The sequence below is a fragment of the Nyctereutes procyonoides genome, unplaced genomic scaffold (genome assembly GCF_905146905.1).
Source record: "Nyctereutes procyonoides isolate TBG_1078 unplaced genomic scaffold, NYPRO_anot_genome, whole genome shotgun sequence".
Classification (NCBI taxonomy): domain Eukaryota; kingdom Metazoa; phylum Chordata; class Mammalia; order Carnivora; family Canidae; genus Nyctereutes; species Nyctereutes procyonoides.
In genome coordinates, this window is record NW_026575126.1 from 66,402,387 (window position 1) to 66,428,931 (window position 26,545).

Genomic DNA, 26,545 nt, shown 5'->3' on the forward strand with positions numbered 1-26,545 from the left:
TATGATTCAAGGATTTATTAAGTCATACATGCAAAACATACTGCTAATTGCATTAGCAAAAGATCAATGTAAAAACACTCCACGATTCTGCAACTGTCAATTTAAAAAATGTTGTTCTATTTTATTGGTTCAGAGGTCCAACCTTGTATTCTTGCCAGTGGGTAAGTCGTACAGAACTTCGTTAGCACAAGCACGGGCTTACAGAATGTCACAGACCCAAGGGAACATGGTCAGGCAGGGCAACAGGAAGCGTGTGTCCGGGGGGTGAGGCAGAGGAGGGCCAGCGTTAGTCAGGGGACAGTATTGGTGATCTGGCAAGACAGTGATGTTAAGAAAGTTCATAGTTTAGGAATATCTAAAATATTTCAAAAACTGTAAAGCTGCAACACATGATTTTTACACCTAGTTACTAGAAAACTAAGGAGAGTGCTTATTAGCTTTGAATAAAGTAACAAGGAAACAGGAATGCACTTTACTAATCTACAAAAAAAAATTTCTAATGCATTATCAGAAAGATTTTATAATACAAGGAGGCATATTGCTCGTTAAGAAGGTTCTATAAGAAAAGCACTAAGTTAGCAACTATGGGTACAACCAGTTCAAAGATGAATTAAATGCCCAATTTCAGGAAGGATGGCAGGTCTAAGAAAAAGGAAAAGCTTAAAACACTTAGTGATAATACCGACCTTTCTTCATTTACTGCATTTGACAGAAATTAACCTTTTAAAATTTTACCCGTGACACTTTTACTCAGTTTGATTATGACGTGTACAATGTAGTGTAAATTAACCTCCGGATTTTGTCAAAATACTGTCTTTATCCTTTGATCGCGTCACGTGCTGTGCCCCCCGCCCTCATTGGAGGAACATGGGAGTGAGAGGTCTGTTCAAAATGTCAGCAAAAGCGAATACACTAACTTTTTAAAGAAATTTCACTACAAAATCAAAAAGACTGATCCAAAGAACTGAGTCATTATGCTCCTTCCGTGAGGACATACAGTACAGTTAGGGCGTGGCCACGGGCTTAGATGGCAATGTGGCAACAGCTCGAGGAGGGCTGTGTGGCTTTCCTACTGGAAACTAGCAAGCACAGGTCTGCAGGTCCAAACCTGAGACACTGCCGTCTCTTCTGAAGGACAGGGATCTTGAACGGTTTAGTGCTTAGTGTTCTCAGCACAACAATGCAACTTAGTTCACAAGGTATTTTGGCAACTCTTAATCTGAGCAAGAATAGGGGCTTTTGAAAAATAAGGCTTTAAGAAAGCTGGCCATTTTAGGGCTAAATTTTAATGTGAAAGTTTGAAGTCTTACACTTTAAACAAAACCTAAAAATTACTGATTGGTTCAAAATGGTTTTATGGAAAAACTAATCTGTAACAAAAACTTGGCATTGAGTGCGAAGGCTCCACCATTTTTGAGCAAAGCGTACAAAGGTTCTGAGGGGGATGGGGCAGGGGAACCCAACATTTACAACAGCAGGCATTTTCTCTTCCTCTTCTTGACGGGAGGGGGGCAGAGAACCGCTCGAATAGCTTCATCAAACACTGTCTTGAGGCCTCGCTGCGTAAGAGCAGAGCACTCCAGGTATTTTACAGCACCTGCCAAGAAACACAGCCTCATAGCCACATGTGGAGCCCACCCTTCTGTCCAGGAGGAGGGCAGGAAGCAGCTCCCCAGGCCCAGACTCCTGACAGCCCGCTGGGCACAGCAGAACAACCCCTGACCTGCACCCGGAGCTCACCTACTGAGCGCTCACACTGAGAGCTTTGCCTGGCTGGCTCCCCAGAAGTCAACCATAGCCTGAGTCAGAAAAACATGCTCTTTACTTCCCCCAGACTGGACTCCTGTCTCTGCCATGAAAATAAAAGCACGTGCAAAGCAGATGTGAAAATGCAGATTTCCTACCGATCTCCTTAGCCATGGCCAGACCCTGTGGGTAGGTGATGGGAGTCAGCTTCTTCTCCTTCAGTTTCTCAATCGTGTCTTTGTCGTCCCTGAGATCAAGTTTAGTCCCCACCAAGATGATAGGGGTGTTGGGACAGTGGTGTCGCACTTCAGGGTACCACTATATGCAAGAGAGGAAGAGAGTCACCACACCCTCCCTGATGAACCTCCTTTGCCTAAATTACATCCCCACAGGTGTCAAACTGTCAGCCACTCCTTAGTTGCTGCAGAGTCCTCAACAAGACACAGCATCCCACCCTTCAGCCCTGCTCACCTTGCAATACCTTCCAGAACCACAGGCCTACCTGTGGGCATTCCAATAGCAAGCTGGGACTCCCAAGAACAGGCAAGGAGGGAACATCCCCCTCCCCAAAACCACTACCTCTTGGTAAAATGAGTTTAAGTTCTTAGATGGTCTCTTGAGAAACCTCCCTATTCAGCAAAAAAGTCAACTATCGACTGAGGTCTCAGCTCTGCCACCATGAGCCCCACTGAACACATCCCTGACCACAACTGGAGGACATCCTGCACATGTCATTTTTCACAAGTGACCAGGGCAGCAGTGGAAAGTCATGGTCGCTATTTTTATTAGACAACCCCATCAGGGAGACTCCAAAGTGCTCACTACTTTAGCAAGGAACAAAGCCTTTCTGAATCAGGCCCTGAAACTTTAGAACTCTACATAATAAAGTCATATACTTCAAAACTGATTTGCTACCTAAGTAGAATTACAACATCAATTTAAATAATTAAAACTCCTATCACCAAGTATTATTTTTGCTTCCCAAGGAGACATTACATAACAAGATGTTCCTCTAAAACATTCCCCACTTACCTTTGCTCGAACATTTTCAAATGATGCAGGACTCACAAGAGAAAAGCAAATTAAGAATACATCCTATAAAAAGGAAACAGGGAGGCGTTTAGAAATGGTCTTACAATGATGAATGCACTTTGCTTTGTAAATGCTGTTGGGAATGAATCATGAGACGAAATGCGTATTATGTACCAGCAGCTTGTGTCTAAAGCTTGCTTCCTGGTTCCCCCCTTCAGTTCTGTCAGAAGGCTCCCAAACCAGAGCCAGCACATGAAGCAGCCAGTTACTTCTGAAAGAGGGGAGAGGATTTACTAGAATGTGCTCAAATTTACTGGAGGCCAGGGGGGCCTCAAATCAGAGCCCCCAGAGGCTGCTTCTCCATCATTTCCAACTCCCCCTGGGAATTTATCCCCTCCACCCTGGAATTTAATGTTCCTATTATATACAGGGACAAAAATCAAGCTACCACTCCAATATTTCTGTAAAATGTGGTCTCCATTTATCAAAAGCAGAGTTGATTTTAAAAACCTTTACCAACAGTGTGCTTTTCAGTAAACTCATGTGCACATTAAGTACATGTATAGTGGACCACTGGGGTGCAATTAAACTGCTGCTTTAAGAACTGCCACCAGAGTCCCTTGGCCCGGAGTGGGGCTCAGTGGTTCGCTCAGTGAGCACAACCACTGTGCAGAAGGGCAGTCTTGTGTTTAAGTGGCCTCTCCTGGCTATCAGCTTCTCAAACCCAAGTGGGGTTCTCTGCAGGACTTAGCGCGCGCGGCAGTGGCAAAGTGGAGATTCAGAGGAAAAGTCAGTGCAGACTAAATACCTGGAAGATTTTCTGACTGAATGTAAAACATATCTCCCATTCTGTATTGTGTAAGAAGCCAAACTAAAATATTTACCTGTATTTAAAAATGCTTAAGAGTTTCTAAAATGCTAGGTTTATAAGACATTTTCCTGGAAAAAGGCAGCTATGCTTTGTGAAATGTACCCAATTCCCAAGCTAACACTTTCACCAATCCAGCTGATGTCTTGTACCTGGAAAGGGAGAGAAACATCCCACATAACAGCTTTTTATAAATGACATTTTCCAAACGCTAGCGCATGCACAGGCTTGTCCAAGAATCACCTCGGCATTTTGGCACCTGATTACGTCACTTCAAAGCAAAGGTGGGTTAGCTCACCAGCACCGCACAGCCATGCCGCAGACAGGCCCGCACACCGGATACCACAGCGGAGGAGGCCCTGGCAGCCAAGGTTAGTCCCCCTTGGGCTCAAGCATGGGCTCCATGGTGGGCTTGGGGCAGGGGGCTCCACACCTTCATCTCCAACCCGCCTGAAGAGGTCCCTTCATAAAAGTTCCTCCTTCCCCTTGGGAGAGGGGAGCAAGCAGTTCACAAACCACTTTAATTCAAGCTAGTAGGTAAACTGTCTCGCTCTACTGAAAGCACATTTTGTCAAGCAAAACCCCAACCTTGAGTGAATTAAATTTAAAACACTCAAGGAACATGAGGCTCAACAGGAAATCCTGGGAAAACTAAGTGAAATGAGAGAACAGATAAAGCTTGAAACTGAAGTGGATTGAAAGTTTTACATACGGCAATCAGCTTGTCTTTGCCCCTGGAGGGTATATCCTTACCATACGTTTCTCCAACCTAGTAATGCATGAGAACTTTGTTTGAGTTTAGTAAAAACTGAGGAAAATGCAAGTCAATATAATCCATTATTTCTTCATCAGAATTGTCTCAACCCTCCTAAAGGATCTGAAAGCAACTGACAAATACCACCAAACAGTCCATCAAACCCTGTGAAGGTCAACGAGGGTGAAGATGTCAGGCAGATATGGGGAAGGAGGGGGGCACTCCTTTCTAGCCATGGCAGCGCACAGAGGGTGTGCTTCCAGCAGAAGCCACAACACGCCTGAGAAAGCACACGGGTCACGTCCAGGTGAGAAAGGTTAAGGAAGCACCCTTCCTTACCGAAGGGGTATCCCTGTGCCACTGCTGGCTCCCACTGGCAATAGGCACACCTGTCACAGCTCTCCATCCCAGGTCTGAGACCTAAGCCCAGCTGAAGCGGCCGCAACGCAGGAAGAGCACCTGTCTGTAAACACAGGCCTCTCAGACGAAGCACTCCCCAGAAGCACGGCCCGGTCAGAGAGCTGTGAACGCGGCCAGCCTCCTGTGTGCAAGTGCTGGTCCTCTCTTCCCCCAAATCCTGGGAATGCAGTTTGGATTTAGGGGCCTGAATTACTGGAGTAAATGCACTGAGACCTTTAATTCCCCCCACCCCCAGCTTTGGACGGGAACGCCCAGAAGGGACAGCATTTCTCATGTTTACCACAGTGCCATCAATTCATTCCTTTGTTCCAACAAAAATCAGAAAGACTTGCTCTTCAAGCAACACAGAAACCTACAATTTTTTTTAAGAGATGGACAAGAGAATTCTTTTAATTTCATCTCATTTAAGTCTCTCTGATCTACAATTCTAACAACATGAAAGTTGCCCTAATTATCCTGGGTTTAATCTATGGGCAACTTTTGAAGATCTGTGCTCCCAAGGCCTTGATATGCCACCAAATATTTATTGTGACACAAAAACTCCTGGGCATTGGCCACAAAAATGCAGCCTCAAAACATCCTCCAACCATATCTGTTCTACCCTTTCCAATTTTTAAGAACATTTTTTTTGAAGAAGAAACATGCTTTCCATCCTACATTAACATTACGCCATCTGCCTGTTCCTTTCTCCTCCTCCTTCCCCCACCCAAAATATGGCTTTAAAAAATATTTCTAGGGGGATCCCTGGGTGGCGCAGCGGTTTGGCGCTTGCCTTTGGCCCAGGGCGCGATCCTGGAGACCCGGGATCGAATCCCACATCAGGCTCCCGGTGCATGGAGCCTGCTTCTCCCTCTGTGTCTCTGCCTATCATAAATAAATAAAAATTTTAAAAAATATATTTCTGGGGATCCCTGGGTGGCGCAGCGGTTTGGCGCCTGCCTTTGGCCCAGGGCACGATCCTGGAGACCCGGGATCGAGTCCCACGTCGGGCTCCCGGTGCATGGGGCCTGCTTCTCCCTCTGCCTGTGTCTCTGCCTGCCTCTCTCTCTCTCTGTGACTATCATAGATAAATAAAAATTTAAAAAAATATATTTCTAGGGGCACCTAGGTGGCTTGGTCAGTTGGGCATCTGACTCCTGATTTCAGCTCAGGTCGTGATCTCAGGGTCATGGGCTCCACACTGCCTGCTCAGGATTCTTGCTCTCCCTCTGCCCCTCCCTATCCTCTAAAAACAAAAAAAGCAAAACAAAAATCCTAAAAAAACTAGTTTTCCTAAAAAAAAAAAATTAATTAAAAATAAATAAAATGTCTTATGCTTCTGACACTTATCTCTTCCAGCAGCAAGTCTTTCCCACCTCGGCCTTCTAAACCAACGCCCTGCACAGAGTCCATGCTGCTCATGGCTGGCAGGGCATCTCCATGTTAACACCTGTCCTTGCGAACCCCCGAGCTCCAAAGCAGGGCCTGGCCTGCTCAGCCTTCCTCCCAGGGTCACTGATGTGCTGGAGCCTCTTTACTCACCTGAGCTATCCTGGGCCACAAGCTTACCTCCCCTCTAGCCGCTTTCCCCATGCTGGCAGGACACTTCTGACTACACACGCTCCCACCCAGCCCTCATTACCTGTGTATCACAAAGCAGGTCTCCTCCTACATGTGTGAAGGGGGACCATAGAGAGATGAGTGGCTCCTAGCAGGATATGAGCAGACAGACTGTGGGGTGGTGGGGCTCTCCTAGATCCTCCTCTCCCGGAGGCCTTCCACCTGGCTTTTACTTTCAGACTTGGAATATTTTTTACTACGGGTATTCTATGAACTGAGAAAAGCAGCATGAGACACACAGGGCAAAGACACTACGCATGTGGCATCCATGAGGAGCTAAGAAAACATGCTCTGGAGAAAGCGAAGAGCAGCCCTGACACCTGGGAGCCAGCCCAGTGCTCACAGCTTGGTTACGGCAAGTTCCCATTGAATGGGCCATCTCCCAGAGTGCTGGGGTTAGAAGAGGTCACTATTTGACCATGCTGGCATGAACACAAAAATAAAGAAATAAACAGAAGACCACTTCACAATCTTGTCTAACCTCAAATACAAGGTCACCGTACAAACTATAAAAACACCAAAAATCCCCCTCTCCCAGACAAGGGGACTGCATGCCTATCTCTTCACCAGTCACAGCTTCATCCCCACCTTGTAGAGGAGATTAGGGCATCCCTAAAACTACCCTGCTTCTAGCCAGCACCCAATCCAGAGCAAGTTCTGCCTTCTCGAGCCCCCAGGTGGACATCCGGATCAGGGCAGAGAACAAACCCAATTTCTTTCAGCCACAAGTGTGTTCCCAATAACCTCTGGCTGGAGGACACAAATCCTGTAACAGCCAATTTAAAATAGAAAGCCATATGAAAATCAAAATAGTTGAGACACCTGGGTGGCTCAGAGGTTAAGTGCCTGCCTTTGGCTCAGGGAGTGATACCAGAGACCCAGGATCGAGTCCCACATTGGGCTCCCTGCATGGAGCCTGCTTCTCCCTCTGCCTCTCATGAATAAATAAAATACTAAAAAAAAAAAAAAAAAAAAAAAAAAAGCCAAGCTAAATGCTACTGTTTTTCTTTTTAAGCATCAGTAAGCAGCCTTGCCCTTCTCAAGGTGAGCTCACACAAACGTCCCGGCTGACCCAGGCACAAGAGGCCCGGCACGTCAGCCAACAGGCTGGGTAATGTTGAGCTTTCTCAGAATCCACACAAGAGCTTGTTGTGGCTGGCAAGTCCCAGGTGTTCCCACTCACACCAAGTCCCGGAACAAGAAGGCAAATACAGCCCTGCACGGACCATACCATGATGGCGAATAGACCAGCTGAAGGGGAGTGTGCCGAACTCACAGGGTATTTTCAAAGAGCGTGTTAAAGTAATTTATTCAGAGATGGAAGAGCCTGAAGGATTACTTAATCAAGAAAAACAAAAACGTGAAGGATAGTTTCTCCTGAAAAGGACCACCCACTCGCCATCTTTTGGAAAACAAGGTAGAAACAAATGCCTCACACAGATTTAACTTCGCTACCCAGAGTCACCCTACAAACAAGGAGAACAGCGTTAAATGACCACAGGAAACAGGATGTTTCTGGGTCACAATGTCCTACTAAGTAAGGGGTGAGATCTGGGTAAGAAATGGCCCACTGTCCCTTCAGGAGAGTATCTGAGCAGTCATGGATGAGCCACGGAGTCCCATAGACCAAAGAGCCAAAAACCAGAGACCAGGTTCCAGTCAGTGCAAAGTTTAGAGGTGTCCCCTCTGCTAAGATGCCAGCCTGTAACCACCAGGCCTGTTGCTCTCAGTAGGACAGCATTCAGGGCCTCCCCCCAGAAGCCAAGACAATTTCCTCATCCCCAAAGAAGCCAGCAGGCACGTCCTTAATGGCAGGATGGCCACTCTCCTCTTTGCTCTAAGGACACCCCCTGTGCTGGTACGTGGTATGTTACACACCTACATGTGTGAACTACTGGAGGGCAAGATTCATGCCTTCCACCCTTTTAGACATTCAAGTATTTGACAGGAAACTAGCACTTTGTATGGATGAAACAAAGTTTACGAAGTCCTGCCCTAGAAGGACAACACCCCCACCCACTTGCATGCTGGGCTTCATACCTTGCAGCCTGATTCAATCTGCTACTTTATCTCTGTGTTCTCTAGTATACAGAGTGGGAATCTTGCCAAGTCACCTTTGACTTACTGTGAGTGACTCCCTCAGAGAAAAAGGCCGCACCCTGCCCGGACCCCTTGAGTCACAGGAGGTGGTTCTCATTTCTCAGAAGTGATACCCCACCCTTCCAGATGTATCCAGTAGGTTGGAGACTCCTACTCTACCAGTCAATAGGTAGCAAATCCACTTAAAATCTGGAATTATCAAGCCCCCATTGGGGACAGAAGTTTCCTAAACATACTGAAGACTTTGAACCATTTGGTGATTATGAGCTGACTTTTAAAACTTAATCACAGTTAATTTTTAGCTGGAGATTAAATGAGGCATCACTCATTCAGACTTAGCATTTTATGGTTTTGGTCTTTATTGAACACTATTGCTATAATGTAGCAAAAATCCACAGTTCAAATTAATTGTATTTGAGAATTCCTCCAGCTGAAAAAATAAACACAAAAGACAATGACTGTTGCATGGAAAAACTTTAAAACTTTAAAAAAGGAAGGGGGTGGGGGGGAACAGCTGGCTGGCTCAGTTTGTTGTGTGTCCTGAGTGTTCAACTCTTGACTTCAGCTCAGGTTGTGACCTCTGGGTCATGAGATTGAGCCCCACACAGGGCTCTGCACTCAGCAGGCAGTCTGCTTGAAGATTCTCTCCCTCTGCCCCTTTTCCCCGTTTGCACAATGCGCACACTAAGTTTAGGGGCCCCTGGGTGGCTCGGTTGGTTAAGTGTCTAACTCTTGGTTTTGGCTCTGGTCACGATCTCAGGGTCATGAGATCGAGCCCTGCATCGACCCCTGCACTGAGTACAGGGTCTGCTTGGGATTCGTTCTCTCCCTCGCCCCCTCCCCCTACTCTCGTGCTTTCTGTCTCGAATAAATCTAAAAAATAAAGTTTTACATTTATTTTACTAAATAGAAAGTTAACTTTAAAAAACTCCAGAATGTCTCCACCTGATCCTCCTCTGGTCATCCTAGCTTGCTGAGAGCATGTACAGCAACTTCTGTTCATTTGGGCCCAGCCAGCTCGGACTTGAAGAGCTGTCCAGATCTGTGAATCTTCACCTCAGCTACACTAGAGTGTCTGTGATGTGCCTGGAACTATTCAGTGTGCCTTATACTGATTGCTAATCTAATCCTATGAGAAAACAGGTCATGACTAGAGCTGTGAAGAAACCTGCCAGGGTCACGGAGCTAGGAAGCAGAGCATGGGACTTCAACCTGACAAATTCACTGGACTGCCTCTAGAGCATTTTCCTTTGGCCAGTGAGTCATCTGAGCCTCTAGAGTTGGTTTAAAACACTTTTAAAATGACAAACAAACGTGTAACAAGATAAGCAAATGGTACAAATAAGACAATTACTTATTTCAAGTAAAGTGGTTTCTAAGCATATTTTAACCAGCCATTACTGATTCACTTTGATACACACATCATTTAAAATTGTCTGAAATGGAAGCAAAACTAATCTAGAAGTTTTTCTGACTGGACACAGTGGACATATTTTTACAAAACCGAAACCTGAATATACATTGAGAAGACTTAGATACTAACGCTGTAGAAATATGAGCATGTGTTTTATTAGAAAAATAATATTAATTCCAAAAGAGAAGTCATTAACTTGATTTTTAAAAACCTTAACTGTTTAAATTGACTCTGTGGCACAAAGCAAACTGATCTTAAAAGTAATTATTGTTGAAACTGGTTTGCAAGAACAAAACAGTACCTATTTCATGCGGCTGTCCTGAAATTAAAATGAAAGCATGTAAAACACACAGCACCATCGTTAGTAGCTAGCTGGTAAGGCCAAAAAATTAGAAACAAATCCTTGGTCCTCATCTAGGACATTTACTACTGAACTTAACCTTGCTACTAAAGATGGCAATACAGCTGGCCCTTGAACAACGTGGGTAGTTAAAGGTGCTGACTACCCCCTATGCAGTCAAAACCCTGTGTATTACTTTGACTCCCCGAAACTTTAAGAAACAGCCTGCTACTGACTGGGAAGCCTTACCAATAACATAACCAGTTGATTAATACATGTAAAATATGTTATGTGTAATATACACTGCATTCTTACACTAAAGTAAGCCAGAGAAAATGTCACTAAGAAAATCTTGAGGGAAAAAAAAACAACAAAAAAAAACAAACAGAAAATCTTGAGGAGGAACTATGCTTACAGTACCATAATGTATTTATGGAAAAAAAAGTCCTGGTGTAAGTGGATCTCTGCAGTTCAAACCTGTGCATTCAAGTGCCAACTGTATAAGCAAACCTGTAGGTGATATGCAATTACACAGTCAAAATTACATACTCTAAAGGACACATTAAAAAGCAGTCATGATCCTTACTGTTTGCGGATAGGATAAGGGACGTAATCTGTCATAATCTTCTTGTCCAGCTGTATCCCATAAGCCCAGATTCACTGGTTTTCCATCTACCATAACATTGGCAGAGTAGTTGTCAAAGCTGTAGAATGGAGAAAAAACAGTCAGTCTTTAGCCCTGGAACATAAGGCATAGATGGGGGGTTTGAGTGACTGTCATAGCAAGGGTCTCAGAGGTGTGCCAAGGCCAGGAGTGGCCTGGAGGCTCCCCTGACAGCAAAGGTGCCAGCATGCAAGCACAAGGAGCCAGAGCAGCCGCGTGGAAGGAGAAAGGGCTGCAGGGTATGGGGAAGGGGAAAACACTGCACCTGGAGAAACACACCTGGGACACAAAGGACAAGGTAGTTCACTGAACCAAAACAAATGACTGTCAGCAAAAGAAAACCTTTGTTTTTAATGAAGAGAACATTAAGATTTTTCTCTCCAGAGAGAAACAAAGTATAAATTAGTCCCTCTCTCAAACCCACTTGTTGACTTGTGTACACATGTTACTCATCTTCAACAAGGTGGCATACCACAAAGCCACACTCTACAGTGCAGTGCTTCCAGAACACCCGCACTAAGTGCAGGGCAATCACCATCAAGCCTTGGTCACCGAGGCCTGCAACCAAACTGCTATGGTAACACAAAGCAATGCTTTGAAAAGCTATGGTATGAGGCGAGCCTGCTTCTCCCTCTGCCTGTCCCTGACTCTTTCTTCTATGAATAAATAAAATCTTAAAAAAAGAAAAGAAAAGCTATCATGTAACATTTCAAGAGTGAGTATACACATGTACTTAAATTAACTTGAAGTTGCTACACAAAAACTAAAGATAAGAGGCAGCCCAGAGAAGCCTGGCAGGCAGAAAATAAGGTGGACTTAAAAAACAAACAAGAATCACTAAGTACCACCACCAAGTACTTCACTAAAAAGAAATTCTGAGGACGCCTAGGTGGCTCAGTGGTTTAGCATCTATCTGCCTTTGGCTCAGAACATGATCCCGGGGCCCTGGGATTGAGTCCCACATCCGGCTCCTCAGGGGGAGCCTGCTTCTCCCTCTGCCTATGTCTTTGCCTCTGCCTCGGCCTCTCAGGAATAAAATCTTGAAAAGGAAAAAAAAAAAGAAAAAAATCTGGGATTGCAATTCAAACCAGGGCAAGTACCAAACAAGACACAATATGTATCAGCCTGTAAGATAAAATTCAAAATCATTTTTACATACTCTCAACTCTCAACACTAAAACTTAGGGTCTTGTTACATTGAGACAGCAAAGCAGAGGTCTGAGTAAGGCTCCAATGTGGTTTACAGAATGGAATGACAACTAAATACCGTAGAGAAAAAGCCTCATGTCTTGCAATTCTGCCTCTCTGAGAAAAGGAGATTATTCAATAAACAGTATTATGACTTTTTTCCATCTGGGAAAAAGAATCGGGTGCCTGCCTCCTAGTATACCAAAAAAAAAAAAAAAAAAAAAATTCTAAATGAATTCGGACTTCAGCCACAAAATGAAAACTTTAGCCACAAAAATCTAGAAAACCTACAAGAGGGTATTTTTGCATCACGGAAACAGGAATGGTCTTTCTAAGTAAAACATAAAACTGCATGGAGGCGAAGCAGTATATTTACATAAAAACACCAAACTTATTTATGCAGAAGATCTCATGATGAAGTTTAAAGACAAATGATAGAGGGATTAACATTTTTTTAAGTTTTTTTTTTATTTTTACTTATTTATGATAGTCACAGAGAGAGAAAGAGAGAGAGACAGAGAGAGAGGCAGAGACATAGGCAGAGGGAGAAGCAGGCTCCATGCACCAGGAGCCCGATGTGGGATTCGATCCCGGGTCTCCAGGATCGTGCCCTGGGCCAAAGGCAGGCGCCAAACCACTGCGCCACCCAGGGATCCCCAAGATTTTATTTATTTATTCATTAGAGACAGAGACACAGGCAGAGGGAGAAGCAAGTTCCATGCAGGGAGCCTGACATGGGACTCAATCCCGGGTCTCCAGCATCACACCTTGGGCCAATGGCAGCGCTAAACTGCTGAGCCACCCAGGTTGCCCCTAAAATTTCTTATGTACAAGAGTTTCATCAGTAATATAAAATTTCAGTAGAAAAACAAGCAAAGGAACTCCACAGGCCATTCACAGAAGACTGCAAACGGACAGTGAACATTCACGGGATCTTAACCTCACCGCTGATCAGAAATGCAGCTTTTTTCAATGCCTGTCGCCCATGGTCCAAATTGAGGAGGCCGCGTTAGTCACAGCTGGTCCAAGTGACAGCCTTTTGGCGGCAACTGGGTAGTATCTTCCAAAACTTTGAATATCCAGACGCCTGGGTGGCTCAGGTTAAGTGCCTGCCTTAGGTTCAGGTCATGATCTCAGGGGCTTAGAATCAAATCTCTAGTCAAGCTCCCAGTCAGGGTCCCCTGCTCAGCAGGGAGTCTCCTCTGCTGTTTTTCCCTGTGCTCCCCTCTCCCACTCGTGCTGTCTCTCAAATAAAATCTTTTTTTTTTTTTTAAAGATTTATTTATTTATTCATGAGAGACACAGAGAGAGGCAGAGACATAGGCATAGGGAGAAGCAGGCTCCATGTAGGGAGCCCGATGCGGGACTCAATCCCAGGACTCCGGGATCACGCCCTGAGCCAAAGGCAGGGGCCAAACCACTGAGCCACCCAGAGATCCCCCTCTCAAATAAAATCTTAAAAAAAAAAAAAATTTAAATAGCCATTCCCTTTTGATTTGGCACACTTCCACTTCTAATAATCAATCACATGTGCACGATATGTGCAACATTTAGCACAGAAAAAGAAGAAAAAAAAAAAAGAACCCTAATGACCAGTGTTTTTTATCAGCTATACTAGTTCAGAGTCACTGACAGCTAATAAGGATTTCACTCTACCTATGTGTAGATTAGGAAAGTCCCAACTGGGATGTCTGGGTGGCTCAGAGGTTGAGCATCTGCCTTTGACCCAGGGCGTGATCCTGGGGTCCCAGGATTTAGTGCCACATTGGGCCCCCTGAGTGGAGCCTGCTCCTCCCTCTTCCTGTGTCTCTGCCTCTCTATGTCTCTCATGAATAAATAAATTAAAAAAAAAAAAAAAGGAAAGTCCCAACCATAAAACCAGAACATGGACAACACGGACAGTATGATCCCACTTCTACAAAACTTTGGAAACCACCAAAATACACCTGTTGTGCTTGACAAGGTTAGCACAGGTGGGATCTGAGGGGTTTCTTTTCCACCAGGATGGCAGCCATGAAGACAGCCCTGACATCATGGCCGCAGGTGATACATTATGAGGCTCAGCTACATAGCACTCCCTAATAACCCCATCATCAGAAAAGCACTTCTCCATCTCCACCCAATTCTGTGGCCAAGAGGGAATAAGCAGCAGCTCAGTAGCCAACTCTATACTCCCACAACTGACCCTAACACACACCCTGGTAACTCACGTGACAGGCAACCATCAGATTACTTGCCAAAAAAGGCTAATGACAATATAACAGTGTATTTTGTGTTTCAGTTCCTTGATCCTTCACAGAGCTTAGAGACCCAAATTTACCAGAAACTCTTCCATTTTCCAGTCTTCTAGTTAGATATTCAGGAAACAAAGTTAACTAAGAATCAATTAGGAAAGCTGCGTGTTTAATCACAATGTAGAAACTTTACATAAGATTAAGTATTTTTTAAAAGCCCAAATACAGGGGATCCCTGGGTGGCTCAGCGGTTTAGCGCCTGCCTTCTGCCCAGGGGTGTGATCCTGGAGTTCCAGGATCGGATCCTGGAGTCCTGGGATCGAGTCCTGCATGAGGCTCCCTGCAGGGAGCCTGCTTCTCCCTCTGCCTGTGTCTCTGCCTCTCTCTCTCTCTGTCTCTCATGAATAAAATAAAAACTTAAAAAAAAAAAAAAAAGCCCAAATACCTTATCATTAGACTTAGGTGAGTGTTTAGATGGAAAATTAATCAGATCTGCTCTTGTGCAAAGTAAGAATGCCTTTATAGCAAAACAATGGTCAAAGGAATAAAAGAAAAAAAAAAAAACCATCAGAGGCAAGTTAATTCCCAGGTTAACTGGATACTTACACAGTGGGGATGTATTCTCCAGGAAATGCATTGGTTGTGTAACTGATCAGTAGACAAGTTTTACCTACAGCTCTAAAGAGAGAGAAGAAAAGAGTGTAAGTTGCTTAATCAGCATGAATGTAATCTTTTCATTATTCTGTTAACTTTATAGAAAAATCAAGGAGTATACCCCAAGTACTTACCATTAAACAGTTTCTATAATCTTTTACTTAACACTACACATTTTATCCTGAAATTTATAGTAAACAAACTCAAATTTCTCAAAAAGGAGCCCTCATGTTCTATTCAGGTGTAGGGCATTAGCATTCATAGTCAGAAACTGTTAAATAAGCTCAGGTTGAACAGGAACAATATTTTAAAATTAAGAGTCTCTTTTGTCAACATCTGTACCCAGTCTTTCATCCAAGAATCTTCAATTCTATCCTCAGATCATTCTGATGGATATAATATGCAAACAAAGTCTTCCTCTACAGCTTCCGCTTGGTTGCTATGTATTTTGCTGCCTCAGAGTGGTAGCTCAAACCCACCACCTTTTAGAGCCTTTCCTCTGGCATCAGTAATGACTGTTCTCTTAATAGAGTGCTTAGTCACTAACCACCACAGATCAACTGTGAACCACAAAAAGCCACACAGAACTCACTTTAATTCATCTGTATTCATCTGCCACCTCCCCAACCCCCAATCCTCGCATATCACCCTAAGCTTTTAGAGCAACTAATATGATATATTCCAGACATATTAATTAACAGTCCCGGGATGCTGGCCTAACTTTCCAAACAGCTGCAAAGAGGAAAGTAAAAAAGAATCATGCAGAAATTCTCCAGAACAGAAGGGCCTCCTGTACTAGTAGTGGGTACAGTGTACCATCAGGCGGAGGTCAGAGGCTGAAAGTCTCTCAACCACTTGAAATTTTTTTTTCATAAGAATATTAACTACAAATCAAGATCACTGCACCCTTAGCCAAAAAATGGTTTCCAAATTTTACATTCTTACAGTGACTTCAAGGGGTTCTGAGAGCCTGTGTCCCTCGCCTAAGGATTCACTAAATGCTCTGCCTACAAGAGCCCATCTTCCTGCTGTTTGCTCTTGGCTTACTAAGGTCCTGTCTGTCACACAATGAAGTTCTGAGCTGTAACATTTTGCCGTTCAAACTCAACTACTATGAATTAGGATTCGTCATAAAGAAGTTAAGTGCTTTTCTATTTTTGTAGCACTCTTAGCTGGAGGCAAAACCTCTCAGCTAGGACAGATTACAGGCCCATCCAGTCTTGCCAATACTTGTTTTACTCCTAACATTATAAAGGGCTTAAAAGTTGGAACTCTCCCACCCCCCCCAAAGACCTCACGGAGTCAAACATTACATCATCAGGAAGTAGCTTCCAACTCCTCAAGGCTTTCTAAACAAAAATGAGTCATTGGCCATACATTTTGTGAAAAGCTTACAATGTCAAACCTGTGTAAGCAGGAGGCTGAGATCTGTAGTTGTTACCCTGGATCTGAGACCCAGAGCCAGCTCTTTATTACTTGCTGGCTGGAACTGTTTTTAAGTTTCAACATCCTTATGCCTCAGTTTTCTTAACTGTAAAATGGATGCAGAACTATCAACTCCATCACAAAACTACTGAAAGGGCAGCCCCGGTGCTCAGTGGTTTAGAATAGCCTTCAGCCCAGGGCCAGATCCTGGAGACCTAGGATGGAGTCCCATGTCGGGCTCCCTGCATGGAGCCTGCTTCTCCCTCTGCCTGTGTCTCTGCCTCTTTCTCTCTCTCACGAATAAATAAAATCTTAAAAAAAAAAAAAACCAAAAAACTATTGAAAGCATTAATCCTATTTCAACCTATACCAACAAAGTGTGTGCTATGTGAGGAAGAATAGTAGGTGTCGAAGATATAAAGCAATGAACAAGATCTTGTGGAATCTGAGCAGTTATTAAAGTGAAGAATAAAAAATGCAGTTATTACATAAAAATTACAGGTGTGATGTGTCATTAAAGATGCTCTGGAAATGTACAGTGAAGGGATCTAACGTAGTCTTGGAGGCGGAAAGAGGAGGCTGCGATGTACACTGAAACTTAGGAGGAGTGGGGATGTGACAGGAGGAACAATCTAGGCAAAAGCAACATCATTTATGGGGAGGCCCAGAAGCTCAGCGTAACTGAAGAACAAAGAAATAAGGGGGAAGCACCAAAGGAAAATATGAGAAGATTGTCATCTCTTCTTGTTAAGGACATGGGACTTGATCCTACTTGGGAAGTCCCAGAAGATTTTTAGTTGCCAAGAAACCATTAAATTTGCATTTTCAGAAGCAGCCTCTGACTGCAGTGTGGAGAGGACAGAGGAAGCTGGGACTGGAGACAGGAAAACGAGTGGTTTGAACCAAAGAGGGGACTTCAGAGTGAAGAGAAGTGGGCCATTTCAAGAGCTTCCTAGGCATGAGGCAGAATAGGATAGCTCAGCCATAGACTGGATGTGGTAGCCGAGGAGGAGAGTGGGAGTCTAAGGCCATCACCAGTGAACCTCTTCTCAAATTACAAATGTTGTGCAAAAATATTAATACTTATTGCCTCTTAATGTCAAGAATAAGCAGCTATAAAGGTTTTAACGGTTATGTTAAAATGTTATAGTAGCATTTCCCTTAAGAGCCTGTCCTAAATCTCTTCCATATGTAGAAGGAACAAAGCCATTACTATAAATATGACTGTTTTAAATGCCCTAAACTTTATTTTCCTGAAACTTCAACTTCATCTGAGGCATTGTCTTCTGAAAGGTATAACTGCAAAGGAATTAAAGGTACTTGGCATAATCCGATACTGATGGGAATTTTTTTTCTTACCAATCATTACAGTATTTGCTATAAACCTAAATTCTATAAGAAATTATTAAATTAGAGGCATCCCTGGGTGGCTCAGTGTAAACGTTTAGCGCCTGCCTTCGGCCCAGGGCGTGGTCCTGAAGTCGTCCCAGGATGAGTCTCACATTGGGCTCCCTGCATGGAGCCTGCTTCTCCCTCTGTATCTCTGCCTCTCTCTGTGTCTCTCAGGAATAAATAAATAAAATCTTTTAAAAAAATTATTAAATTATAAAATTCTGACTTTTAAATTAATTTATTTTTTAAATTTCATTTATTTATTTGTGAGAGACACAGAGAGGGAGCGAGAAAGGCAGAGACACAGGCAGAGGGAGAAGCAGGCTCCACGCAGGGAGCCCGACTCGATTCCTCGACTTTAAAGGTCTCCAGGATCAGGCCCTGGGCTGAAGGCGGTGCTAAACCGCTGAGCCACCGGGACTGCCCTTTATTTATTTTTAAAGTAGGTTCCACACTCAGCATGAAACCCAACATGGGGCTTGAACTCATGACCCTGAGATCAAGAGTCTGATGCTTGGGCAGCTCGGTATACGTCCAACCTTTGATTTAAATATTTACTTAGTTTTTAACAACAGATAAAAAGAAAAAGGAAATGGTTATTTACCTCCCATTAGTGTTACTTATTCACTCCTTTTAACACACTCCACAAAAAAACCCCTAAAGGCCAAAGTCAATACAAGCTCAGGCAGTACCAGCTCCCCAACAGAGAACAGAAGCAGTGATTGGTCACAGCCTCACAGCCTCGGACTGATGCTGCTGCAGAATCTTTGGAAGTTACTATCCAGAAAGTTTAACTCCAGCTCTGGAGTTTCCAATTTTATATACACTTAACTTCTCAGTTCCATCTTTTTATAATCTTTGAAAGCTGCCACAACATTAAAAAATGAACCTGAGGGGCAACTGGGTGGCTCAATCTGTTAAGCATCTACCTTCAGCTGGGGTCATGGTCCCTGCTCCTCTGGGCGTCTGCTTCTCCCTTTCTCTCTCTGCCTCCCCCCCTCCCCCCACTTGTGCTCACGTTCTCTCTTGCGTAAATAAAATCTAAAATAATAAAAAATAATTTAAAAAATGAACATGAGACTACTGGAAGAAAGTTCATATGAGCAATTTTTTTTACCCTATCTGTGCGGCTCCTGCTCTGTCTTGTAGAAATAAACCAAGATTAAAGCCAATAACTCATTCCCATTATGTTGTTTTTCCATTAAGAGAACTTTAAAGGAACTTTAAAAATTTTTTGAGATCTCAGTATTACTAAAATCTATAAACCAAAACTTAAAAAGCACGTATGATCCATAAATCTGGAAATGCTGCCAATTCCCTCATGTTAGAGAAGGGAGAGGAACCTGGCTGATGTGATTCTCGATCTCGGTGGTGTCAGTTCAAGCCCAAGCTGGGTACAGAGGTTACTTAAAAATAAAACCTTTGGGCAGCCCTGGTGGCTCAGCGGTCTAGCGCCACCTTCGGCCCAGGGCCTGATCCTGGAGACCAGGGAATCGAGTCCCACATCGGGCTCCCTGCACGGAGCCTGCTTCTCCCTCCTCCTGTGTCTCTGCCTCTCTCTCTCACATGAATAAATAAATAAAATCTTTAAAAATAATAAAATAAAATAAAACCTTTATCAAAAAAAAAAAGGAAGGGATACAATAACAATACAGGAAAGTCAAAAAGAAGAACTTTCTGTATTGTCTTATTTTTAAAAAAATACATTGAGGGGTACCTGGATGGCTCAGTCAGGCATCCAACTCTTGGTTTTGGCTCAGGTCATGATCTCAGGGTCATGAGATTGAGCCCCACGTGGGGCTACACACTAAGAACAGAGTCTACTTGAGACCCTCTCCCTCTGCCCCCCTCCCCAATCGCTTGCTCTCTAAAATTTTTTTTATAGGGGGATCCCTGGGTGGCGAAGCGGTTTGGCGCCTGCCTTTGGCCCAGGGCACGATCCTGGAGACCCGGGATCGAATCTCACGTCGGGCTCCCAGTGCATGGAGCCTGCTTCTCCCTCTGCCTGTGTCTCTGCCTCTCTCTCTCTCTCTCTCTCTCTCTCTCTCTCTGTGTGTGACTATCATAAATAAATAAAAAAAAATTTAAAAAAAATAAATAAAAAAATTTTTATAGATTTATTTATTTATTTATGATAGAGAGAGAGAGAGAGAGAGAGAGAGAGAGAGAGAGAGGCAGAGACACAGGAGGAGGGAGAAGCAGGCTCCATGCAGGGAGCCGGATGTGGGACTCAATCCCGGGACTCCAGGAATCTCGCCCTGGGCCGAAGGCGGCACTAAACCGCTGAGCCACCAGGGCTGCCCAAAGGTTTTATTTTTAAGTAACCTCTGTACCCAGCTTGGGCTTGAACTGACACCACCGAGATCAAGAAACACATCCCAGGGATCCCTCTCTAAAATTAAAAAAAATAATAAATTTTAAAAAGATACACTGATATCAATAGGACTGAAAGACCAGATTTCTCCAATGAGGAAATAAGGAGCCTGTATTACTGTCCAAGTGTACCTAGATCTTGGGGCTGGCCCCTGGGTGGCTCACTCAGTTAAGCATCCAAACTCTTGGTTTCAGCTCAGGTCATGATCTCAGGGCCCTCAAATCAAACCTTGTGTGGAGCTCCAGGCTCAGTGGGGAGGCTGCTAGGCTGCTGGAGATGCTGGTTCCCTCTTCTTCTACCCATACTCCTGCTCACTGCTCACACTCACTCTAAAATGAATCTTTTTTTTTTCTTTTCTTTTTTTTTTATTTTTTTTTATTTACGATAGTCACAGAGAGAGAGAGAGGCAGAGACACAGGCAGATGGAGAAGCAGGCTCCATGCACCGGGAGCCCAACGTGGGATTCGATCCCGGGTCTCCAGGATCGCGCCCTGGGCCAAAGGCAGGCGCTAAACCGCTGCGCCACCCAGGGATCCCGAATCTTTTTTTTTTAAGTACCTAGATCTTAAGGATTAATAGAATATAAGGAAATGTGAATTATATCTATTAATATGTATTCATATTTATTGCATAAATGAAAGATCCTAAATGAAAGTCCTCAATTTACCCTGTGAAATGGGGTTTGGGAACTCTCCAACAGTAGGCCTTCAGTAAATAAATTCAGAAAGCACATGAATAACAGAGTAGTTTAGTGTTACAAATAAACAAGCCCTAATCTGAAGTTCTGATTATTTATCACCACAAACAATTTATGGAAAACCATTATCACCACTGGAGGCTTCAAAAAATTAAAAAGCCTATGTAGTTTCTTTTTTTTTTTATTTTTATTTATTTATGATAGTCAGAGAGAGAGAGAGAGAGAGAGAGAGAAAGAGGCAGAGGGAGAAGCAGGCTCCATGCACCGGGAGCCCGACGTGAGATTCGATCCCGGGTCTCCAGGATCGCGCCCTAGGCCAAAGGCAGGCGCCAAACCACTGCGCCACCCAGGGATCCCAAGCCTATGTAGTTTCAAAACCCCTCAAGGTTGAGGGTGACTGAGTGGCTCAATAGTTAAGCGTCCGCCTTTGGCTCAGGTCATGATCCCACCCAGGGTCCTCTGGGCTCTCTGTTCAGGGGAGGAACGGCTTCTCTCTCTCCCTGTAGTTCTATTTGTGCTGTCAAATAACTAAATAAAATCTTAAAAAAAAAAAATCAAACCCTGAAGGTTGAAGATGCTACCTCAAAGAGAGTTCAATCCTGAAGTAGCCATTACTCTACAGACCCCTCCCTGCCTTTTAGAATTCTAGAAGCACCAATCCTAATCCTGGAGTACTTGATACTTGGATCTGAGCAAGATACAGAGTTCACAAACAAGAATTTTTATCTAACTGCATATCATCCCCATTCTCCTTCAAAGTCAAATCCTGTTAAAATATGCCCTATTGGGGCACCTGGGTGGCTCAGCAGTTGGTGCGTCTGCCTTGGGCTCAGAGCGTGATCCTGGAGTAAGGGGATCGAGTCCCATATTGGACTCCCTGCATGGAGCCTGCTTCTCCCTCTGCCTGTGTGTCTCATGAATGAATTAATAAAATCTTAAAAAAAAAAAAAAGCCCTAATTATGGGAAGATATGTGATAAGGAAATAGAGCAAAATATTGATAACAAAACTCTAAGTGGTAAGTGTTCACTGTACAATTCTTTCAACTTTTATGTGTGAAATTTTTCATATTAAAATGTGGGAAGAGGGGATCCCTGGGTGGCTCAGAGGTTTAGCGCCTGCCTTTGGCCCAGGGCGTGATCCTGGAGTCCCAGGATCAAGTCCCATGTCGGGTTCCCGGCATGGAGCCTGCTTCTCCCTCCTCCTGTGTCTCTGCCTCTCTCTCTCTCATAAATAAATAAATAAGTTTTAAAATAAAAATAAATAAATAAAATGTAGGAAGAGAAATTCCTCTGACATGTGGTAACTGCCTTGGTAGCAGAATTCCTGATAAAACATCTTCTTAGTTAAGACTAAAATCACAAGAAATATCTGGTGGGTGATGCAGAGATGAAAAAGAAGGAAGTACTAATACATTCAATACATAATTAATGCAAAAGATAGAACATTATGAAAAGTGGCTTTAAGATTTCTAAAAATTAAAAAAAAAAGATTTCTAAAAATTACTAATAACTCCTCTACTGAACCCAATCTTGAACTTTTACTGGGATTATCATTTGAAAGTTGTTAAAAAAAACAAAACAAAACAAAACGACTTAAGTATAATTTTAACCACCAAGATCAGAGGCAAATAACAAACTCAAATTTAGAAGCCAGTGTAGATTTAAAACACCTTTACAACCGGTCAAAAATGTGGAACCCCATGCCTCAAGAGAAAAATACACAAAGACAATTCATGAGGTACTTAAATTCATGGATCATACCTTCATTGATTTTTTTTCCCCACTGATTATTCAATGGATGTGAGTGGAGACTAAGTGGTGTACATTCCTAAAAAGATGACATCATCATGGAAGGTATTTTTCACACTGAACTAAAACAATTTCCTGGAAAGCAATGTCTAAATTAGACACTGGGATGAGGAGACCACTTGCCCAATCTGGAATGAACGTAGGGGGGGCTTCAGGTCACTCACTCCCAGCCTTCTGGTCAACCAAAGTCAAAGCAACACTATTAAAAATGTTTAGAAACATCTGAATGTGAGATGCTGTCTTACCGAAATAAAGCTGAGAGAAAATCTTGGGGGCAGAGATCCCCCAAGTCAAAGTAAAAGACCCTGTGTTCAGGAAGGACTAACAGAATTAGGACCAACAGAAGGATCTGCAGAATTAAACAGTATCAAAATGTCACTTCACATTTTATACTTAATGCCAGTGAACTGCTATATAGGAAATAATTTATAAGAATATAGGCTAATTAGGGATCCCTCAGTGGCTCAGCAGTTTGGCGCCTGCCTCCAAGGCGTGATCCTGGAGACCCGGGATCCAGTCCCATAACGGGCTCCCTGCATGGGGCCTGCTTCTCCCTCTGCCACTGTGTCTCTGCCTCTCTCTCTCATGAATGAATAAATAAAATCTTAAAAAAAAAAGAATATAGGCTAATTGACCCTACTTATAATATGGTTATAACTTTTAACCTAATTCCCAAGAATATTTTTTAGATAAGGAAGCTTGCAATTTATGCAGCTTCAATTTGCCTTTATTGCTTACACTCCCCTTAACTGCCTCAAGTCCCACAGCACTGAGTTCTTTGCCCCACAAAATTTACACCCACGTTTACAGCTTTAACAATTTTTGAATAAAAGAACATTCCAAGTATATCATCAGGTATGTTTTGTTTGGGTCAAAGCAAAAAAATATTTTTGGTTTGGAAAGTCATGTATGTAACTTTTTCACTGAAGTAATGTTTGCTGTATGTTGTCCCTTATTTAAAGTAATAGAGGGGGCAACTGGCTGGCTCACTTGGTGGAATGCGCAACTCTTGGATCTCAAGGTCCTGAGGTTGAGTCCCACATTGAGTATAGAGATTACTTAAATAAATGAATAAATCTTTAAAAAATAAATAAACAGAGCTTGAATTGTTTACTTCTAACAGGGCTTAGTCCCAGTCTACATCAATGTCAAATACAGTACCAAAAAAATCGAATGAAAACTTAAAGCCAAGAATTGTTTTATGCTTTGGACCTCCCACACAGGGCCCAACAGTGCCTCAGATTAAGAGAAAGAGCAACACTATATGAGGCTGGCTGCCTGCACTTTCTCAGCTGGGGCCAGGAACCTGGGAGGCACTTAGTATCCAGCATCTTGTTTATTTTTTTTTTTAAGATTTATGTATTTATTCATTCATGAGACAGACTGAGAAAGACAGGCAGAGACACAAGGAGAGGGAGAAGCAGGCTCTCTGCAGGGAGCCTGATCCCGGATCCCAGGATCTCGACAGGAGCTGGAGCCGGGCAGGCACCGCTGAGCCACCCAGGCGTCCCCCAGCAACTTGTTTAATCCTCGCCACTTCAACTTGAGGTCCCTGTCCTGGGAGAGGAGTGTGATATGCCCAGGTTCCTCCCTAATCATTGGGAGTGGGGATTCGAAGTAAGGATCCAGATCCCACAACAGGCACTCAACAAGTATGTGACTAGATACACAAGGCAATACAAATCATAGGGGTCCATCATCTGTAAGCATTAAGTAGGTGTGCTGTGCTTATGTTTAGTTTCAGAAATGTTCAATTAAGAATATTACATTGTAGGGCACCTGGGTGGCTCTGTCAGGTAAGTGTCTGCCTTCCTCTCAGGTCGTGATCCCAGGGTCCTGGGTTCAAGTGGCGCATCCGGCTCCCTGCTTGGCATGGAGCCTGCCTCTCTCTTTCCCTCTCCCTCTGCCACTCCCCCTGCTTGTACTCTGTCAAATTAATAAAATCTTAAAAAAAAAAAAAAAGAATATTACATTCTAAAGTTAGATACTGAATTATCAGCAATTTTTTTAAAAAACCAGGCTTATTTCATACTCTAAGCATTACAGATCCAGCATTTTTAATTTTAAAGGAAATGCAGTTAAAGTGTTCATAAGACAATGTGATATATGTGTAGTTAATTCATTACACAAAAGGATCAAATTTCATTTAAACCAATGTACTGATTTCCCTATTAAACTAATTAACTGAAGTTTTTGGGCCCCAAATCAAAGAAAAGCTTTCTTTTCAAGGGTTAAAAAAAAAAAACAAAAAAACATATTCCTAAATAGGTGAGAGTCATAATTTTTAGCTATATGCACAGAACCATGAAGTGTTAATAAGGTTTCACACGTTGAAGACTGACAAATCACACAGATGGGCATCTTTTAAAAAATCAGTTCAACTGTCCTTGCATCTGAATTAGTTGTAGCAACAGTTTCAAAATGTCTAATTTACAACAATCTAAATGAGCTAATTCACAACTTGGTAGGCATAAAAGCCACATCAGTCCTAATGACAAGTTTGGGGAATATTAATCAAAAGGAAGAGCGATGCCAGAACTCTTCCTTCGATTTTACAAGACTTGAAAAATGTACCAATTACACTGAGTTTGATGAAACTGATAGTAATTCTTGGATCTTCGCTGTTAACACTCAACTAACTCGAGCACTGCTGAGATACACAATTTTGCTCGGATTACACTGAGATTTTTGTTTCTATGGGAGGGGAAAAAAAAAAAACTGCATAAGCCAAGTCTTGTCTTCCTCTAGGGCCTTGTAACCACCACAGACAGTAATGAAAAGAAATGCCTTGAGTCACAGGGCAGCTCCGCTCAGGGAGCCTGTTCTGCTACATCCCATACCTAATGCAAGCAGCGAAAGCAAATTTCTTTTCTTTTTTTTTTTTTTTTATGACCACACCACATTCAGAGAAAAGATCAGTCTTAATCACACCTAGCTTCTCGTAGCTAGAATCCCAAAAGTTTCTCCAAGGAAAGAACAAGAATTATCACCAAAGGGGGGGAAAAAATCTTAAAAGCGGCTAAGTACAAGCGGAAGATACGGGTAATCAGTTTGGGGTCGCCAAACCAGCCCAGGCAAATACTCAAGAACTATCGACCTGGTCGCCGGGACACACGGAAGCTCATAACCGGGCTCCAGAGGCTGATGTAAAAACCAGGAAGGGTCCTTCCCCGCCCCCCCCCCTTAGAGAAAGAAAGGCAACTCCAAGCCCACCGCTGTAGGGGCGGACGAGCGAGGGTGGCGGCGCGGCTGGGGGTCCCGCCCCGCGCGCAGCGGGCCCAGAAGGCGGGAGGGTGGAGTTCACTTTTCCCTCCGGCCGCCGCTCAGCGACTCCCTCCCCCATCACAAAAAAAAAAAAAAAAAGAAAAAAGGAAAAGAAAAAGGAAAAAAAAAAAAAAAAAGAGCCGGAACCAGGCCCCGTGCCTCCCGGTCCCGGAGGGAGTGAGTGGTGGCCCGCGCCCCGCGGAGAGGCCAGCTCCGGGCCCGCGCGAGCCCGCCCGGCCCGGCCTCCAGGCCCCACCCCCCGGCCCCCACCCCCCACCCCCCCGGCCCCCGGCCCCCGGCCCGCGCACTCACCCGTCTCCCACCACCACACACTTGATGGCCTGCATCTGGGCCGCTCGCTGGGCCGCGGCGGCGGCGGGCGGGCGCTGACGCGAGAAGCGGCGGGCTCGGGGCGCCGCGGGCGGGCGCGCGGCTGCAGGCGGCAGGGCGCGGGGTGCCGGGGCCGCTGTCCACACCGCCTCGCCCTCCGCCGACGGAAAGCCGGAGCCCAGCCGCGGCCACCACCCAAAGCTGGGGGAAAACTGCGGAGAAACAGGAAATGGCCGCTCC

At 44.0% G+C, this 26,545-nt stretch overlaps 1 protein-coding gene across 2 annotated transcripts; it reads right to left on the minus strand.

Annotated features, from left to right (window-relative positions):
• Positions 1-26,545, minus strand: RAC1 (Rac family small GTPase 1). Of its 2 annotated transcripts, XM_055340482.1 has the most exons (7): positions 26,288-26,545; positions 14,966-15,037; positions 10,860-10,977; positions 4,359-4,415; positions 2,779-2,841; positions 1,905-2,064; positions 1-1,597 (listed from the first exon to the last, which is right to left on the minus strand). In XM_055340482.1, exons 1-7 carry the CDS (start codon positions 26,320-26,322, stop codon positions 1,467-1,469), a joined length of 636 nt encoding a protein of 211 aa, XP_055196457.1. In that variant the 5' UTR covers positions 26,323-26,545; the 3' UTR covers positions 1-1,466. The 2 variants fall into 2 exon arrangements, with proteins under 2 accessions (XP_055196457.1, XP_055196456.1); XM_055340481.1 differs by lacking the exon at positions 4,359-4,415 and having other exon boundaries at positions 26,288-26,539.

What these genes read in the sequence shown, in the direction of transcription:
- RAC1 (XM_055340482.1), bottom strand. Translation starts at nt 26,322, where the DNA reads ATGCAGGCCATCAAGTGTGTGGTGGTGGGAGACGG. An exon ending in GGAGAATACATCCCCACTGT is followed by an intron (nt 10,978 to 14,965) that starts GTAAGTATCCAG and finishes TCCATTCTACAG; the next exon opens with CTTTGACAACTACTCTGCCA. An exon ending in GGCCATGGCTAAGGAGATCG is followed by an intron (nt 1,598 to 1,904) that starts GTAGGAAATCTG and finishes GTTTCTTGGCAG; the next exon opens with GTGCTGTAAAATACCTGGAG.